This window comes from Convolutriloba macropyga, chromosome 8, assembly GCF_964194025.1.
Source record: "Convolutriloba macropyga chromosome 8, txConMacr16.3, whole genome shotgun sequence".
Lineage (NCBI taxonomy): Eukaryota > Metazoa > Xenacoelomorpha > Acoela > Convolutidae > Convolutriloba > Convolutriloba macropyga.
In genome coordinates this window covers 54,763,215-54,777,991 of record NC_134475.1, presented here as the reverse complement: position 1 = coordinate 54,777,991, position 14,777 = coordinate 54,763,215, and the positions used below count along the sequence as shown (strand labels likewise).

The following is a 14,777-nucleotide window of genomic DNA, read 5'->3' as shown; positions in this document are numbered from 1 at the left end:
GTCTTTGCTTTTCTTTTTTTCTCTTGCTTTTCTCTTTCCTGTCTCTCGTTTCTGCTTTTCTCTTCTCTTTTTCTCCTTTTTTTCTGTTTTTCTTTCCTACCTTTTCTATTTTTTCGTTCTTTTTCTTTTACGTCGTTCTTTTCTCTTTCTTTTCTTCACTATTCTTTTTTCTGTTCTTTTTCCTCCTTTTTTTGCTCTATGTCGTATCTCTCATTCTCTTCTTTTTCTTCTTTGTCTTCTTTTCCTTCTATCTGATTTTCTCTTTTCTTCTGCCTTTCTTTTCTCGTTGGTTTCGCAGTTTTTTTCTTTCAATGGTCCTTTCGGTTTGTTGGTTTCTTTTTTAGTTTTTGGGTTTCTTTTCTCTTTCATTGGTCTTTTTGTATTTTCCCTTTCATTTCTTTGTTTCTCTCTCTATCTCTCTTCTGTCTTTTTACCTCTCGTTTTCTCTTTCTCTTCTTTATTTTTGTTCGATTTTCTGTCTTTTTTCTCTCCTCTCGCTTCCTTTTCTGTCTCTTTTCTTTTTCTTTTCTGTTCTTTTTCTTATTTTCTTTTCTTTTGCACTCTTTCGTCTCTTCTTTCTCTCCTTTCTCTTTTCTCTTCCTTGGTTTTGCTTTTCTGTTTTTTTTCTGTTTTACTGTTTTAGTTTCTTTTTTCTCTTTCATTGGTCGTTTTTGTGTTTTCTTTCATTTCTCTGTGTTTCTCATCTCCCTCTCTCTCTCTCTCCTGTTTTTTTACTTGCTTTTCCGTCTTTCGTTTCTGCCTTTCTTTTCTTTTTTCTCTTCCTTTTCATTTTTTTTCTGTTCCTCTTTTCTGCTTTTTCTATTTTAATTCTTTTTTCCTCTTTTCCGTCTTTCTTTTTTCTTTCTTTTCTATTCTCTTTTCTGTTCTTTTTCTTCTGCCTACTTTTCTCTTTATTTTTGCTCTTTTCTCTTTATTTTTTCTTTCCTTTTTTGCTTTTCTCTCTTTGATTGGTCTTTTTTGTGTTTTCTCTTTCAGTTATCTGTTTGTTCGCTCTCCTCTGTCTTTTTATCTCTTCCTTTCTATCTTGCTTTTCTATTTGTTCGGCTGCTCTTTTCTGTCTTTTTCTATCCTCTTCTCTCTCTTACTTTTCTCTTTCTTTTCTCTTTATGCTTTTCTCTTTTCTCTTGCTTTTTTTCAATCTTTCGGTTCTGCTTTTCTCTGTTCTTTTTTTGTTTTCGTCTTTTCTGCCTCTTTGTTCTGTTTCTTTACTCTCTCTTTTTTGTTTGTCTTTTTGCTTTCTTTTATCTGTTCTCTTTTCTGTTCACTTTCTTCTGCCTTTCTTTTCTCTCTTCCTTTTTGCTCTCTCTCTCTCTCTCTCTCTCTCTCTCTCTCTCTCTCTCTCTCTGTCTCTCTTTTCTTTTTTTGCATATCTTTCTTCTGTCTTACTTTTTCTTTTTTGGTTTCTCGGATTTTCTCTTTCATTTTTTGTCTCTTTCTCCTGTCTTTTTTACCTCTCCTTTTCTTTCTATTCTCTTTTTGCTTTTCTTTTTTCTCTTGCTTTTCTCTTCCTTTTCTATCTCTCATTTCTGCCTTTCTCTTCCATTGTTTTCTCCCTTTTTCTGTTCTTCTTTTCTGCCTTTTCTATTTTTTTCTTTCTCTTTTTTACCGTCGTTCTTTTCTCTTTCTTTTCTTCACTAGTCTTTCTTTTCTGTTATTTTTCCTCCTTTTTTGCTCTTTGTCGTATCTCTCATTGTCTTCTTTTTCTTCTTTGCCTTCTTTTCCTTCTATCTGCTTTTCTCTCTTTTTCTGCCGTTCTTTTCTCGTTGGTTTCGCAGTTTTTTTTTCTTTCAATGGTCGTTTCGGTTTTTTGGTTTCTTTTTTAGTTTCTCGGTTTCTTTTCTCTTTCATTGGTCTTTTTGTGTTTTCCCTTTCATTTCTTTGTTTCTTTCTCTATCTCTCTTCTGTCTTTTTACCTCTCCTTTTCTCTCTTTCTCTTCTTGATTTTTGTTCTATTTTCTGTCTTTTTTCTCTCCTCTCTCTTCCTTTTCTTTCGCTTTTCTCTTCTTTTTCTTTTCTGTTTTTTTCTGCCTTTCTTTTTTTCTTTTATTTTCTGTCTTTTCTTTTCCGTTTCTCTTTGGTTTCTGAAACGGTTTTGTTTTTCTGTCATGTCTTGCTTTTATCTTCTTTCTGTCTTTCTTTTCTCTCGCTTTTCTGTTCTTTTTTATTTTTTTTCTTTTGTTTCTTCCTTTTTTCATTTTTTTCTTTCCTTTAATTTCTCGCTGTATTTTCTGTTCTTTCTGTTCTCTATTTCTTCCGTCTTTTCTCTTCAGTTTCTTTCTTTTTCTGTCTCTCTTTTCTGTCTTTTTCCTCGCTTACATTTCTCTCTTTCCTTTCTGTTTTTTCTCATGCATTTCTCTCATACCTCTCTGTCTTTCTTTCCTCTTTTGCGTTTCTTTTCTTTTCCTTTATCTCCTTTCTAGCTTTCTGTTCAGTGTTTTCTCTCCCTCTTTCATATCCTGTTTTTCTCTCTTGCTCTACTATTTTTCCGTTCCTCCTTCCTTTGCTCGCTTTTTCCCTCTTTCTTCCCTCTTTTCTTTTCTGCCTTTCTGTTCTCTATTTCTTCTGTTTTTTCTCTTCCATTTATGCTTCTTTCTGGCTCTTTTCTGGTTTTTCCCGCCTTTTCTCTTTCTTTTCTGTCTTTTCTCTCGTTCTTTCCTATTTCCTTTCTGCTCTTTTTTCTCTCTTTTATCTTTTGTTTCTCTCTTTCGGTTCCCTTTCTTTTCTCTTACCTTTCTGTCATCTCTTGCTTTTCTTCTTTTCTGTCTTTTCTCTCTTGCTTTTCTGTTCTATTTCCTTTTTTCCCGTATTCTTTCTTTTCTTGTCAGTGTTTTGTCTGCTTCTTTCATGTCATGTTTTTTATCTATGTATATTTCTGCTCTCCCTTTCTTTCTCTTTCTTTTTCTCAGTCTTTTCTGTTTTTCCCTGCCTTTCTTATATATCTTAAATGTTTAAGCTCCTCATCTTTGCTCATTACACATGCCGCTTACCGTTTTACCTGCGTTTAGCTAAGCCATCATGTAGAAGTTCAATATCTGTGTACGGGGTGTACAAAAAACTGCTGGTGCTTGGGGTTATATACTAAACCAAACACATCGGTAGCGTAACGCGTTTGCGGAAGGAAATCCCCACGGAAAAAATCCCACTTCATTTCAGATAGGAAATAAACCCCCACGGAAATAAACCCCCACTTTACTATTAAAGAACTGCGCATTTAGCGCGTTTGGCCATGCCTCGCGGGCCATGGCCATGCTTCAGCGGCCCGTGGGAGTTGATATGAAACTATCACAACCAAACAAATTATCACAACCGAAGTTCAATTTTAAAATGGGGGTTTATTTCCGTGGGGGTTTATTTGCTATCTAAAGTTAAGTGGGTTTTTTTCCGTGGGGTTTATTTGCTAGACCCAGCGTAATATAATACATATGGCTTGTGAACGAGAGGCAGGGGTTCCAGCACAAGGTGGTGCGAAAGAAATCTGATTTTTAAAAAACCTATTCTTTTAAATGATTTTTTTGTGGTGTATTTGCGGGCCTGCTAGTTAACTTCAAAGTAATAAATACCATTAGGAATAAATTAATATTACCACAAATTTGCGATTACCACTGCTTCTATAGAAGGGCATTAGGACCTGACCTTATTCATTTTTTAGAGCGGCTAAAAAGAACAACAAACAACAAACAAAATTTCAATTGAAACTTGCCAGAAAACGCTGTCAAAACCGTCAAGCCAAATTTTGGCAATCAAAATATATTTGATTGCGCCTTCTTCAAACAGCTATAATGTAGTACGTGGCCATTCATTAGTAAGACTAGGTAACAAGTAGACAAAAAAGCGAAGTGCTAAAGTATGTAATACTTTAATTTTTTTTCGAAACAAAATTACATTCAATGTCATGAAAGGCATTAATTACAAAAAGAGCTATTTAAATATCGTCGTTTATTCATGAAAAGGAAACCCTCGAGACCTGTAAATATCCGGAATATTTCTTGCATCTACAAAAAGAACGTCAAATATGACAAAAATCAAATTAATTTACTTTTTTTTGTGAAAAAGCGGTGTCGAAGCCAGTAAGGTCATAACAAAATCTTTAAAAAAAAGATTTTTGGGACACCAATCCCTTTTATTCCCTTGACACCCATAATGTCATATTTGACCTGTAATCAACTAACGAGATTAGGTAACTAAAGAAACATAAAAAGAACAAAATTGCGAAGTTAAAAAAGTTTTTTTTTTAATTTTGGAAAACGATGGGTTTGAAAGTCATAAAAGCCATCAGCTATCTGCTAATATCAGAATATCGGTTTTTCTATTCTTCCATGAAAAGCCAATGAAAGCTATCACTATACAGGAAATTTCATACGACCGAAACAACAAAGTATAAATGACAGTTAAGACAAAATTAAAAAATTCAATTGATTTCTTCAAGAAAGAGGCGTCGAGGCCATTAAAACGATGATTTATATCTTTCAGGATTTTAATATGTTCAATTGTGTTTTAATTTGAATGCTAATAAGGTGACATGAGAACTGTCAATAATGTGATAATGTGACAAAATTAGAAAACGTGAAAAACTGGCAAATATCAAAACAAACAAAAATCTAAAATCTTGTAGTATCAAAGCCAGAAAACAATAATTTCAGGCTTAAAACTGCAACCGAGAATAAATGTTAACTCAGTAGAAAGAAGAAGCAGTCTTTTTTGCTGACACTAAGCTGGAAGTTGAACAAATTAAGAAAAAAATAGAGGAAAAGTTAATTAAGCCATTATTTATTGAAAAGTCAATTATTTTTAAAAAAGAAACGACCATAAACTTTCAATTAAAAAACTAAATGCATTAGCCTGGAGCTGTTTAGCAAGCGGTTTGGTTGGACCTATCACTCCTGAGCTTTGATTTGATATGTTCTGTTCTTTATTATTAAAAAAAAGTCTTTTTTTAAAAAAAACAAAGACCGACTGATTACAACCCGATTTTTTTGGATTGTAACAGTCCAAGAATGGCCCACAACTACCCCTGTTAGTACTTATTGTCCGTTAAGAACAATTGATTTTTCGAATGTTGTAGATATAGATAATTTCTGAGTTGAAACTCAAAATAAATTTTGCATTTTTGATAATCAACGAGTAAAGTTAGCAAAAAACGGCAAAGTTTTAACTACAAGGCACTCTCTGCGGACTCTGAAGTAGAAATAGCCCCCCTCTGAGTCTACAAAGATTGTATCAGTGTTGTTTGGGGGTGTACTGTAGGCAAATTTAATCAAAGTGGACTAAAGTAGCTTATTTCGTGCTGTTGTTGATGAAAAAGGCTAAATTTTGAAATGTTTATCCAGATTTTTTGACCAAAAAATTAAATCAAAACAGTCAACAATGCTTGTTCGTCTTCAAAAATAAAATCAACGACACTATTCTTAAAAATTATAACAAATTTTAGCAAAATTGACGAAAATTTAGGCAAAAATTCCGGAAAATGTGAATAAAAACAACGTGAATTCACTCTTCTTTTCTCAGAAGTTTAAGCCTCGATAACTCCCTGTAGAAAACGAAAATTAAAAAAATCTTTTTAATTCCATATTCTACGCTGGACGAGCTTTCTAATGATACCAGTCTCAACTCTCTACAATGAATATATCGAGCGGCGAAAATTCACGGAACAAAAAAAAACCCAGTTGAGTATATAGTTCCTCCCCCCTCAAGAGGGTCGGAACAATAAGGATGTGTTTACACATTTTTTCTTTTCCAATATTCTTTTCCCCTCTCAAATCAAAACATTTCTCGAAGAAAATATTCAGAAGCAGAACAGAGATCAATTCACACTTTGCAATTCGATAGATTCAACGAAAAAAAAAAAAAACAAGAAATGAGTACTGAATGACTTGATGTTTTTTTTAATAGCCGCAAAGCAATAGCTGGGGCAATTATTAGCCTTCTCTTGGCTTTTTTGCATTTCAGAGAATTTGAATTGTATCGGGGCGCTGTCTTTTTACTATTTAAAGAATTTGAATCATATTGGGGCGCTGTCTTTTTTTAAGATCTATTCACCCATTTTCATGATTTTTGAAGTCAAATTGGAGAAGTGGTCACGCCGAAACAGGAAGTGGAGCAAAAAAGGGGGGTTTTAAGGCGTGAGTTTTTCCACTCAAATTTAAATGTAGCATGAAAAAATGGTGTTTGAACAAAAGTTGGTTTTCTCGGTCGTGATTTTTTGTTCACATGCGGCAATTTGACATGTCTGTCGTTGGTTTCATTTCTATCTTTTAGATTCTCCCGAAGTTCAATCGAGTGAAATAACGAAATTTAAGCTCCCTGATATGAACGCTTTGTATAGTCGTCTGTATTTTTTTAAGAATCTCTCGACAAATCAGATTCTTCGACGAAGAGACTTTTAAAGAATTTTGATTGTATAGTTCGTAAAAGGCTGATATTCTGTCACAGAAAAGATACAAAAAAGCCAAACATACATCTATATGTCATTTATCATAAAGAGCTGTTTCCTGTCGCTTTGAATTTGACAAGAAATTCAACTAATAGAAAATATTTGCTATGGATTACCAATTTTTCTACCTGCATGTCGAAAGCAGATCAAATTTTGTTGTAAAATTCCAATCAGTTTCTTTAAGGACCGCTTCCGTTCTTCAGTGTTTACCCAAGTTTCTGTGTAGAAAACAAAATCGAAACTTCACTTGACACTGAGATTGAGTACATCAGTAAACAGAACTTGTATCCAGTCGTCGTTTCTCAAAACGTTTACAATAAAATGAATATTTCCAAATTCTGATATTTCTCGCTCACACGAGTGTAACGAATCCAGACATACTGTATACACAATAACACTAGAAACATTATATTTAATGTTATTTAATAATATCTCAAAAGAGCTGGACAAAATCAAACAAAAAATTGGCGATATCAATTTCTCTCGCCGTGAATCATTGAAAAACCGCAGACATTATTTTTCGGGAAATTTGACAACGGAGATTAACTTTCATAAGAATCATAGAAGGTAAATTCTTGTTTTCGCCATCTTTTTTGAAAAAAATTCAGATATCAAAACATTTGCAGAGATTTCTAGTCAGATTTTGAAATATAATTTTTTTATATAATTTTTATCAAAAAGTTTTATTTTACGACAACCTGCTATTTTGAACAACTCTCCAAAATGTGAATTCTTTTCCAAGCATAATATCAACGGCTCGAAAGAAAAAGAAAGCTACGGTAAAGTAAACAGAAATAAAATGGTAAAGAAATGAACTGACCACAAACTGTTAATTTTGAGTTTTCTTCATTCGGGGTTTGGTAAGACTGCGTCTAGAGTTTCTTCTTGTACGATTTGTTGTTTCTCTAACAGGCTTAATTATGACTGATTTAAATGAAGATTTCAGAAAACAAGTTGAGAAAAGAAAACAAAACATGCAAAAGTACGTCTCTTGGAATGTTATTTTTCGCTGATTGTTATTGGAATGATTGATTGTGAATGTTATTTTTATCGTAAAATTTCATCACTAATACGCTGTTTAATGTCCATCTCTCGTACGGGAAAAAGAAATAAGGAAAACTAGAGTCGCTGCGTTGACAAAAAGGGGAAATTTTTGCTTCAAATATGGATATTTCGAAGGAATTAATTGAAACAGTTTTTGTGAAAAGATTTCGAATAAAGGCCATGATCGAATCTTAGACACTACTACCTCCGATCAATTCAGGGTCAAATTTCCGAATGTACAGCCCTTACATTTCCATGAAACCAGCCAGTTCAATTGTGAAAGTTTTTGGAGAAGCTTCTGGAAAAGCGACAGATATCGTTTCTTTTGACCTCCTCGTTTTGCAAATTAGTTTTTGCGGTTTTTGTTTTGGTGATACATTTAATAATAGCAATGATTTCGAAACGAAAGAAGTGAGGTCTACTAATCATGTTTTAATCCAATCGTTTGATTACGGTTGCTGTAATTGAGCTTATACTTTTTAAAATATATTTAACGAAGATTGAAATTGGTTAATTGACTCTGAAAACTGGGAACAGAAATATCATGTCTAATTGCTCAGAAACTAGAAAACCGAAAAACTCAGCAGCTGTCGTGGGTCAGTCTTTTGTTGATTTTTCCACAAATATGGACACCGCTCTCCAAGATAGTCGGATTTGGCCCCAAATTATCTAAATTTTGGATAAATTTGTGTAAAGATAGCCCCCAAGTGGGGTCGAAACAATTTAGATAGAATGTACAAATATATTCATCAAATAACTATCACGAACAAATACAGACGAAAATCGAAAACGATTAAATTTTGCAAGAAAACGGTGTTGAAGGCTTCATAATCTATTTAGTAAAAAGATTGATAAAATCAATTGCACCTTCCATCAGCGCCATTCATGTAGTATGTGATCTTTCAGTAGTGTGCTAATCGAACAATAAGACATCAAGAAATAACCCATAAATTAGAGAATAACTGAAAAAATAAAAAAAAAACTTGTGGTTTCAGAGCCAAAAAAATATTATTTAAATGATAAACCAGCTTGGTATGCTGAGACTACACCGCAATATGACAGAAATGAGACAAAATTTTTCAAATCTAAAAATACATTGATTTTTGGAAAACAATTTTTTCAAAACCATAGTAAAAACATCCATAAAATTTCAACTAAAAGCATTATATAGATTATTTGTTAGTGCCTAGGAAACATATTGGATATCTCATTACTGAGATTATGTCAAAAGTCTACAACATAACAACGAATACAGGCAGAAATCAATTTTTCGGAAACAATTTTAGGCAAACACAGTGTTGAAGCCGAAAAAATCATACGCTTTTAGCTTAAGGAATAATATGTTCTCGTTTGCCTTCAATTGCACCTTTATTTGATTTGTTAATAATTGAGTTGTGTAATAAAGTTAATCTGGTCTGTAATAAACAAAAAAGGCAGAAGTATATATAAAAAAGCGTCCCATTACAATCCGAACAATTTTTGAGTTGTAAAATTCCACAATTAGATCAAAAAGAATCTTTCTAATCCTGCTTGTCCGTTAAAACAAACGGTTGTTGCATAATGTACCGAAATAGCTAAATTGACAAAATTGACAAGATTTTGAAATAGACGCCATGATCGAATCCTAGATACTTGTTGATTTTTCCACAAATTTGGACAGCGCTCTCCACGATAGTCGGATTTGGCCCCAAATTATCTAAATTTTAGGTAAATTGTGTAAAAATAGCCTCGAGTGGTGTCGAGACAATTAAGATAGAATGTACAAATACATTCATCAGATAACTATACGGCAAACTCTTGTACGAAGAGTAAACTAAATGCAAAAGCTAGTTATGTTACTTTAGCAAATATGCGTTTAAATTAAGAATGTTAACAAAATAAAAATATCATTTCTCATTTTTAGGAGGCACCAAAGTATAATCCATAGAGCCTTCAGAATTTAATTTCTGTTGAACAGAGAGCAATGTGAGAAAAGTGGAAAGGTATCCATTAAAATGAAGCGTACCTTCAGGACGTTGAAATTTCTTACGAAAGAAAAACAAGGAGGCTCGGTAATGTGCGTTCGCACATAATATTTCGACCCCGCTCAAGGTTTTTCTTTAAAAAACTTAATTGTCTACCAAATGAGGACGAGATAGAAAAAATTCATATATTTTTCAAAAGTAAATCATGTTTTTATTTTAAAATTCGCTGTAAACTCAAACCAATTTAAGTGATGCTTCATTGGAGGGTCGATGATACCTGCTATTGAGGGGACTAGGAGACAAGACAAACAACAAAAGCAAATAAAAACAGCTAGCCTTAAATAAGATTAAAAGTGAATGTCTATCTATTTTTAAAAAGCATCAAATAAAAAGTATAAACTAATTAAATTGACTGGCTTTTCACCAGACAAGATATGGGAACTGTCTTTTTTGAGCATAGTTAGCGTGTTGACAAAATAACAAAAGAAGTAAAGTTAAAAATTACGTTTACACTCCTTGAAAACAATTAATTTCAAAGACAAGAAACGCGTAGGCCGTCAATTGAATTCATTAAATGAGCTTATTTTTATCTCCACATGAAGACATTGAGACCTGCCTTGATCTAGAATTTCGTGCGACAACAAAAAGAAACATCCAGACAAATATCAAAAAATCAATTGTTCCTTCCATTAACGCCATTCATGCAATATTTGTTCTTTCATTAATGTGATAATCGAAAATAATACAACAAAAAATAACCCTTAAAATTAAGGATTGTCGTCCAAAACTTGTAGTTTCAAAGACAAAAAACCAGATGCAACCTCTTTGTTTGCTGAGACTACACCACACCATAGGACAGAAATGAAAAAACCCAAATCTGAAGAACAGTCATTAATTATTTGAAATTTTTTTAAAGCCATAAGTAAAAACACTTCATTTCAACTAAAGCATTATATAGATTTTTTTCCTGCTTAGGAAACAGATTGTAAATCTCATTACTGAGATTAAAACAAAAGACTGTAACATAACTAATAAAGGCAGAACCCAAAATTTCAGGGATAGTTTTACGCACATTGTTGACGCCACAAAAATCCTAAGCTTCTCACTTAATTTATAAGGTATGATAGTTCGCCTTCAATAGCGCATATATTTGATTTGTTAATAATTGTGTTCTGCATTGAAATGATTCTGGTCTGTAATTAATATAATAAACAAAAAAAGGCCAAAATATATAAAAACTGCGCCCCATTATAATCCGATCTTTTTTGAGTGGTAAAATTGCACAATCAGACCAAACAGGATCTTGCAATTGCTGCTTTTCCTTTAAAACGAATAGTTGTAGCAAATTTTACTGGAATAGCATAGTTGACAAAAAAGTCAATTTATTAAGAAGAAATGATGAATTTGGGAGAATTATTGAGTTACAGTAGCGAAAAGTCATTAGATATCAACTCAAAGCAATATATAGTCTCTTTAATAGTTACATAGATACCAAATAAAGTCTTTGATTTTTTAGACTTACTCATAGTACTGGCAGATAACCAGTATAAAGTTTTACAAAAAACACTTTGTCTGAGCCATAAAAACCATGGGCTTTACTCAGAAAGCGCAATATTTCTTTATTTGGCCTCATTAATAATTAAATGTCTAAATATGAGCTCCCATTGATTGAAATTCACCGACTGAGACAGACTTTTCTGTAGTTAGGCACATTTTTTTTGCATTGCAAAAATAATTTTTTCAATTAATTGCGTACTAGCTATTTTGGTGAAATGAAAGAATTTATGAATATATCACAAGTAATGGTTGCATTTTTGATAATTATCGATTCAAATTAGTGAAAGGCAGTCAAGTTTTTAGTTTCAGATCACTTTTTAAGGACTCAAATGTAAAGATAGCGCTCATCTGTGTAAACGAAGATTGTTTTCACGGTTTTTTTACTGCGCTACGGGTCAATTTGAACAAAGAGGGCTATTTGTTGCCGAAGAAGCATATTTGGTGCCATTTTTCAAGAAAATTTAAAAAATATTCCGAAGTTTTCAAAAAATTTAGCCAATTTGTTTAGCTAAAAGATGGTTCAACCAATTCAGTTGGTTCAACCATATCAGGAACTTGAGACTGTTCTTGCCCTTTTCTTCGCTATTTTTGCTCATCAAGATTGTTCTTATGACCATATGACGCTTCAATCACTTCGAATGTGTTTTTTGTTCATGTTTTCTCACAATTTCAACTGAATTGCACGCTTGACATCATTCTTCACTCGTCGTGGAGCGAGTTTTTTTTGTCTATTTGCGTTATTTTGTTTTTGCTCACTCATTACTTACCTCCCTCTCAAAAATGACTTCCTCACTCGAATTGATTTTTTTAGTTTAATTCAAAGGAATAAGCTCAAGTGGTGTGTGTCACACTAATTGAAAATTATTTGAGATTAGCTAATAGAAGCATCAGTAAGTTAACAATAGAAGTAAAGTTAAAAAGTAAATAACAAAAGAAGTAAAGTTAAAAATTACGTTTACACTCCTTGAAAACAATTAATTTCAAAGACAAGAAACGCGTAGGCCGTCAATTGAATTCATTAAATGAGCTTATTTTTATCTCCACATGAAGACATTGAGACCTGCCTTGATCTAGAATTTCGTGCGACAACAAAAAGAAACATCTAGACAAATATCAAAAAATCAATTGTTCCTTCCATTAACGCCATTCATGCAATATTTGATCTTTCATTAATGTGATAATCGAAAATAATACAACAAAAAATAACCCTTAAAATTAAGGATTGTCGTCCAAAACTTGTAGTTTCAAAGACAAAAAACCAGTTTTTAGTTAATAAAACTGCAATGAAAGCTATATTTCTATTCATTTTAAAGAGATGCAACCTCTTTGTTTGCTGAGACTACACCACACCATAGGACAGAAATGAAAAAACCCAAATCTGAAGAACAGTCATTAATTATTTGAAATTTTTTTAAAGCCATAAGTAAAAACACTTCATTTCAACTAAAGCATTATATAGATTTTTTTCCTGCATAGGAAACAGATTGTAAATCTCATTACTGAGATTAAAACAAAAGACTGTAACATAACTAATAAAGGCAGAACCCAAAATTTCAGGGATAGTTTTACGCACATTGTTGACGCCACAAAAATTCTAAGCTTCTCACTTAATTTATAAGGTATGATAGTTCGCCTTCAATAGCGCATATATTTGATTTGTTAATAATTGTGTTCTGCATTGAAATGATTCTGGTCTGTAATTAATATAGTAAACAAAAAAAGGCCAAAATATATAAAAACTGCGCCCCATTATAATCCGATCTTTTTTGAGTGGTAAAATTGCACAATCAGACCAAACAGGATCTTGCAATTGCTGCTTTTCCTTTAAAACGAATAGTTGTAGCAAATTTTACTGGAATAGCATAGTTGACAAAAAAGTCAGTTTATTAAGAAGAAATGATGAATTTGGGAGAATTATTGAGTTACAGTAGCGAAAAGTCATTAGATATCAACTCAAAGCAATATATAGTCTCTTTAATAGTTACATAGTTACCAAATAAAGTCTTTGATTTTTTAGACTTAGTCATAGTACTGGCAGATAACCAGTATAAAGTTTTACAAAAAACACTTTGTGTGAGCCATAAAAACCATGGGCTTTACTCAGAAAGCGCAATATTTCTTTATTTGGCCTCATTAATACTTAAATGTCTAAATATGAGCTCACATTGATTGAAATTCACCGACTGAGACAGACTTTTCTGTAGTTAGGCACATTTTTTTTGCATTGCAAAAATAATTTTTTCAATTAATTGCGTACTAGCTATTTTGGTGAAATGAAAGAATTTATGAATATATCACAAGTAATTGTTGCATTTTTGATAATTATCGATTCAAATTAGTGAAAGGCAGTCAAGTTTTTAGTTTCAGATCACTTTTTAAGGACTCAAATGTAAAGATAGCCCTCATCTGTGTAAACGAAGATTGTTTTCACGGTTTTTTTTACTGCGCTACGGGTCAATTTGAACAAAGAGGGCTATTTGTTGCCGAAGAAGCATATTTGGTGCCATTTTTCAAAAAAAATTAAAAATATTCCGAAGTTTTCAAAAAATTTAGCCAATTTGTTTAGCTAAAAGATGGTTCAACCAATTCAGTTGGTTCAACCATATCAGGAACTTGAGACTGTTCTTGCCCTTTTCTTTGCTATTTTTGCTCATCAAGATTGTTCTTATGACCATATGACGCTTCAATCAGTTCGAATGTGTTTTTTGTTCATGATTTCTCACAATTTCAGCTGAATTGCACGCTTGACATCATTCTTCACTCGTCGTGGAGCGAGTTTTTTTTGTCTATTTGCGTTATTTTGTTTTTGCTCACTCATTACTTACCTCACTCTCAAAAATGACTTCCTCACTCGAATTGATTTTTTTAGTTTAATTCAAAGGAATAAGCTCAAGTGTGTGTCACACTAATTGAAAATTATTTGAGATTAGCTAATAGAAGCATCAGTAAGTTGTACAGATTCCTAATCAAAATATGACAACTCAGCTTTTAATGAAAAGAATTATTTTTTTGGTATGTCTTTTTTTAACTATCTCTTTGAAATTGCAGGTCTACGAAGCTATCGCGGCTATTTTCTGGCAATATGTCAGCTACGTTTTGCCTTTAGACATAAAACCAATGAGACTACCGCTGACATTTTTTTTTATTTTTAATCAAAATAGATAAAAAAAAGTGTTAGCCAAAATTACGAAAAATATGAACGAAACAACGAAAGTGAGCCTAACGTTCACAAAACTTCAGTAACTCTGGTTTTCTTCTTGAGTGCTCTCTGATGATACCACCCACAACTCTGTACGATGAATATATCGATCGGCGAATATTGACTGAACAAAAAACCCAGGTGAGCGTATAGTCCTTCCCTCACTAATGTGGGTCGGAAGAACAAAGTAATTCTAATGGTGTGTGTTGGTGTAACTAAGGGTTCATGTCGGTGTAACTCTTCTGATGATTTTTAGGAGCCTTCAGCTAGAGTGAAATCTGCTGATGCGGAGGTACGTACGCATGGCCCGTGTTCATTACATCCGCAAACTATTTTAGTGTAGATAATGTTGATCTTGTGTTTTCGTAGATGATGTTAATCTATCTTTTTTGGGCTCCCGTAGTGTCTTCTTCAATTTTCAAATTTTTGATTGATATTTAATTTTGTGCTAATATCAGATGAATTTGGGCGCGTTAAGTTATATGCAGGAGGGCAGATTAGATCCGATAATATTTCATGTTCTCAAAGTAAAAAGTGAGTTCCTAATTTCCGGCGTCTCTTT

The 14,777-nt window shown here is 32.7% G+C and overlaps 2 protein-coding genes across 7 annotated transcripts in view; one reads left to right on the top strand and one right to left on the bottom strand.

Annotated features, from left to right (window-relative positions):
- The window catches only part of LOC142344835 (unconventional myosin-Va-like), a 380,102-nt gene that overhangs the window by 217,705 nt on the left and 147,620 nt on the right, over window positions 1-14,777 (bottom strand). The window lies entirely within an intron of this gene.
- Window positions 1-14,777, top strand: part of LOC142345113 (hydrocephalus-inducing protein homolog) — a 236,409-nt gene that overhangs the window by 87,023 nt on the left and 134,609 nt on the right. The window contains exon 38 of the mRNA XM_075397198.1: window positions 14,472-14,507. Coding sequence (XP_075253313.1) covers window positions 14,472-14,507 — 36 coding nt within the window. The remainder of the gene's footprint in view (window positions 1-14,471; window positions 14,508-14,777) is intronic.